The 3940-nt window shown below is 38.6% G+C and overlaps 1 protein-coding gene across 1 annotated transcript in view; it reads left to right on the forward strand.

Annotated features, from left to right (window-relative positions):
* Positions 1–867: 867 nt before the first annotated feature.
* Positions 868–3940, forward strand: part of LOC107749216 (ephrin type-B receptor 1-like) — a 226455-nt gene continuing 223382 nt past the window's right edge. The window contains exon 1 of the mRNA XM_016564311.1: positions 868–1076. Coding sequence (XP_016419797.1) covers positions 1007–1076 — 70 coding nt within the window. The 5' untranslated portion in view covers positions 868–1006. The remainder of the gene's footprint in view (positions 1077–3940) is intronic.

The raw sequence follows: 3940 nt of genomic DNA on the forward strand, positions 1-3940 counted from the left end.
CAATACTTGCTTTCTTTTTATTTAAAAATAGAGCCTCTAACACTAGTATTCTCTATTCTTTTTCTATTCAATGTACTTGTTTTCGTTTTATTAAAAAAAATGACCATCTAACACTAACATTCTCAATTCTTTCGACTTTTCTTTCTTTGTAAAAAAAAGAAAAGAAAAAAGAGACCCTCCAACACTAACATTCTCTATTCTTTTTCTATTCTATCTACTTGTTTTCTTTTTATTTATGATAAGAAAAAAAAAAAAAACTTGTACTGCGTTAGGCAACCAAGACTTGTCACAGCACTTACATATTATTGCTTTTTTGTTGGTTTTGATTGCTTCTGTTGTCCTCATTTTTAAGTCGCTTTGGATAAAAGCGTCTGCTAAATGCATACATGTAAATGTTTTATGAAACAAATATGCATATGAAACTACTATTTATTACAAACTGTTATTGTATTGCTTTATATACCACATTTGTGTCAAATAAATACATTAAAAAAAAAAAAAAGATTTATTTTAATGTCACCTCCTCAGTTTAACTTTAAAATAGTCAAACTATTGCTTGTAATTTTGACTTAATTTAGAATGATGCCTATTTGTTAAAAAAGCTGAAGTGATTTCCACTGGTGAAGTTCCGTTTTGTCCATCTGAGGTCGCTATTTCCCTTCCAACCGAACGCGTATTTCACCTCATAGAGAAACATTGAAAAGTTTTTGTTTTGAATAACAATGCATGTTGTAAGGAGGTCTGTTATTGGTTGGCGGTTTTCGGTGTGCAGTCTCTGATTGGTCCATAGGTTTTAAAGGGGGTTTCGGGGGGGTCCGTCTCCCAAGCTCTCATCCCTGCGCTCCGAGTCCGTGGCAGCATCCACTCACTCTTTTACTACTGCCTGCGATGTGACTCCACGCCGCTCGCTCGCTGGAATATCACCCTGCGTGACAAGTGACGGATTTTACGCGCACGCCAAGCCGTCCAGTTTTCCAAATTCAAGGGGACACCGCGACAGCGGCCAATGCCTTTTACCATGACTGTGGGATTAATAACGGTTTTGTGTGCTGTAACGGCCGTTTTCGCGTTGGAAGGTAAATATGTGGATGTTTGTCTCTCTTTGAAGCGCTCCGTGGAGTGCGTTACGCGCGGCGCGCTTCAGGTTTGACAGGTGAATGTCTCGTAGCGGAGAATTGCGCTGGGATTTATTCGCGAGGACTAAGTTGAGTATAGAAAGAGATCTCTTTGGCATCCAACGGAGTTGGGAAGGAGTTTCTGTGGTTTTTTAGACAGACGCGGGATGGTCGGGGTGCTCAATGTTGCGGAATGAATGGTTGGATTACTTAAAAACCCTGCTGGATTTTAACATGGTAACTGTGGTTAAGAACATTGGAGCGGGTCATTTTATGATCAGCTTAAGCTGGTATGTTGCTGGTCCAAGATGGTCTTCTAGATTGGAACAGCTAATGACCACCTTGGACTGGCTAATTTTCAGTTAGGACCAGGATGGTCTTCTAGATTGGAACAGCTATTGACCACCTTGGACTGGCTAATTTTCAGTTAGGACCAGAGAAACCAGCGTGCCCACCTTAAGCTGGTTCAAAATGGTCTACCAGCTGCATAGTAACAACATTTAGGATACTTGGTAATCTTAAAACGAATATGTTCTATGCAGAATGATCTGAAAGGCTTACAAATGTAATTTTCTGTCTTTTCTTGACAGTTTAAGTGTTTTCTTAGAGACATTTTTATTTTTTTTTTCTGACCGGTTGAATCTTTTGGTTTAGTGTGATTTTGGGCAGTGAAAATTACCTATGCACTGACTTTTTATAACGCAGTTTACTCTTAAATACTTTCTCCAGATCAGTAATGAACACACAGCCAACATGAAGGGATTGTCTATTTGTTTCCATCTCCACTGCCTGTCCAATTCCATCCATCACACAACCTGTTTGCTTGTCTTTCTGTCTGATAACACTCATACAGGTATTGCGTAAGTCTGTGTATAGTTCACACACAGTTTTATTTGCAACCCTCTGCTGCTCCCTAACTCATTTTGCTTAAGCGTGCATGCTTTTTTTGCATCATAAAAGCTAAAACGCTCTATGATTTACCTCAGACAGTCAGCACTAAATGATGTCTGCGCAAGCTCTAATGTGTCTGATTTAGATTCCAGCCATACAGAACAGACAAAAGCATTGTAGAAATACATTTAGGAGAGTTTTTCCCCCCATGTTCAAGTTGAAGTGTGTCTGAAGGCGGCAGATGGAGGGAACGGGGTTAGTGATCCCTTCTTTAGTGGCTAATTGAAAGGCAATTGGCCTTTGTGGTTTAAAGTGTGTTTGCTGTGGTAGATTTGTGTGTATTAGCCTCTCCTTGAGCCTATATCAGCAAGATCAGATTATGGCTACTAATTGCCAAACCAGCCCGGTGACCACAAACAATGTGTCAAAGCCATGTGTGCCTCGGAGAAGGCGAGAGAGAGCGGATGAAAGAGATGGGGGAGGGAGATGAAAAGCAAAACTGTGTGTGTGTGCGTGTGTGTGTGTGCGCGAGTGTGAGGAAGATGAGGGTCTGGGGGACCATCTGGGATAGTGGAAAGTGGAGTGACTCCACTTTGACATGTTTCCATGCGTCAGTGAGCACGGTTCATCAGCCGTGCCTAATAATCATAAATCTGATAAATTATGAATGCACACATATGTCATTGCACTCGTGAAACACTAATGCGTAAATCTGTCTAGGTGAGGTGATGTTAGTTAGTTATACAATTGTCAGTATGTTGTTTTTGGACCTTTATTAAATTTGTATTTTTATCTTTATTTTAAATTTTTTTTGCACAGCAAGACTATTATTAATATTTCTAATATAATTAATTACTATATATAATTATGTATTTTTTAAATTAATTTTAGATTTATTTATTTATTTATGTGTTGTTGTTGTTATTATTATTATCCTGTTAACCAAGTACATAAACAGCCTATGCAATTTATCCGTCTTTGTTTACATTCAATAGGACATTGAATTTGACTTCCTTAATTTTTATATTTTTTTAGGTTTTATTGTTCATAAAAGTTTCATACATAATCATGTTTTACTCTGAAAAGCATCACATTACGAAAAATTAGGTAGGTAGAAAATTAGGTTTCATATTGACTTGAAAATGGTAATATAAAAATAAATAAAAATAATCTTTATTATGAAGACTGTCACGATAATCTTTCTTAGATCTGTTTTGCTTTTCGTGTGTCTAGGAGGATTTAAGTGCTCAGTCAGGATTTTAAGTGCAGGTTTGATTGGCCTGTCATTTTGACATTTTTCTCTCGGTGGAAACATCAAATAGGTTATAGAAAGCACTCTAGACTCCTAACACACACATACTCAGACATCCAAACCCTCGGTCAAGCCCTCGCCGTTTAGAGGTCTGAGAGTGTGGTCATGTCACTAAGGGCATCGCAAGTGCATCCTTGTTCCCACATCGCTGGCCCAAATAAACAAGCCTTATCTGAAGTCACTCGTTCTGTCCTCCGTTACTGCCACGGTCGGAGTTTGTTTTATCAAATTACTTCACCGCAGACCGAGCCAACGCCCCGCCCGACACTGTTGTTCTGTTAGAGACAAAGAAACCCAGTTGAGTTTATCCACACTCGCTGCAGGGAGATGGCACTGCCATCAGTGTACTGAGTTGACCTCAAATCACCTGCCTCATCCAAGCTGCTAAATTATTGTTATGTAGTTGAACCCGTCAACCCAAGACAGCATACTAATTCTAAATCATATATATGTGACCCTGGACCACAAAAGTCTTAAGTCGCTGGGGTATATTTGTAGCAATAGCCAAATGGGTTAAAATTATAGATTTTTATTTTATGCCAAAAATCATTAGGACACTAAGTAAAGATCATGTTCCATGAAGACAGTTTGTAAATTTCCTTCTGTAAATATATTAAAACTT

Source organism: Sinocyclocheilus rhinocerous, unplaced genomic scaffold, assembly GCF_001515625.1.
Source record: "Sinocyclocheilus rhinocerous isolate Xijiao unplaced genomic scaffold, SAMN03320098_v1.1 scaffold919, whole genome shotgun sequence".
Lineage (NCBI taxonomy): Eukaryota > Metazoa > Chordata > Actinopteri > Cypriniformes > Cyprinidae > Sinocyclocheilus > Sinocyclocheilus rhinocerous.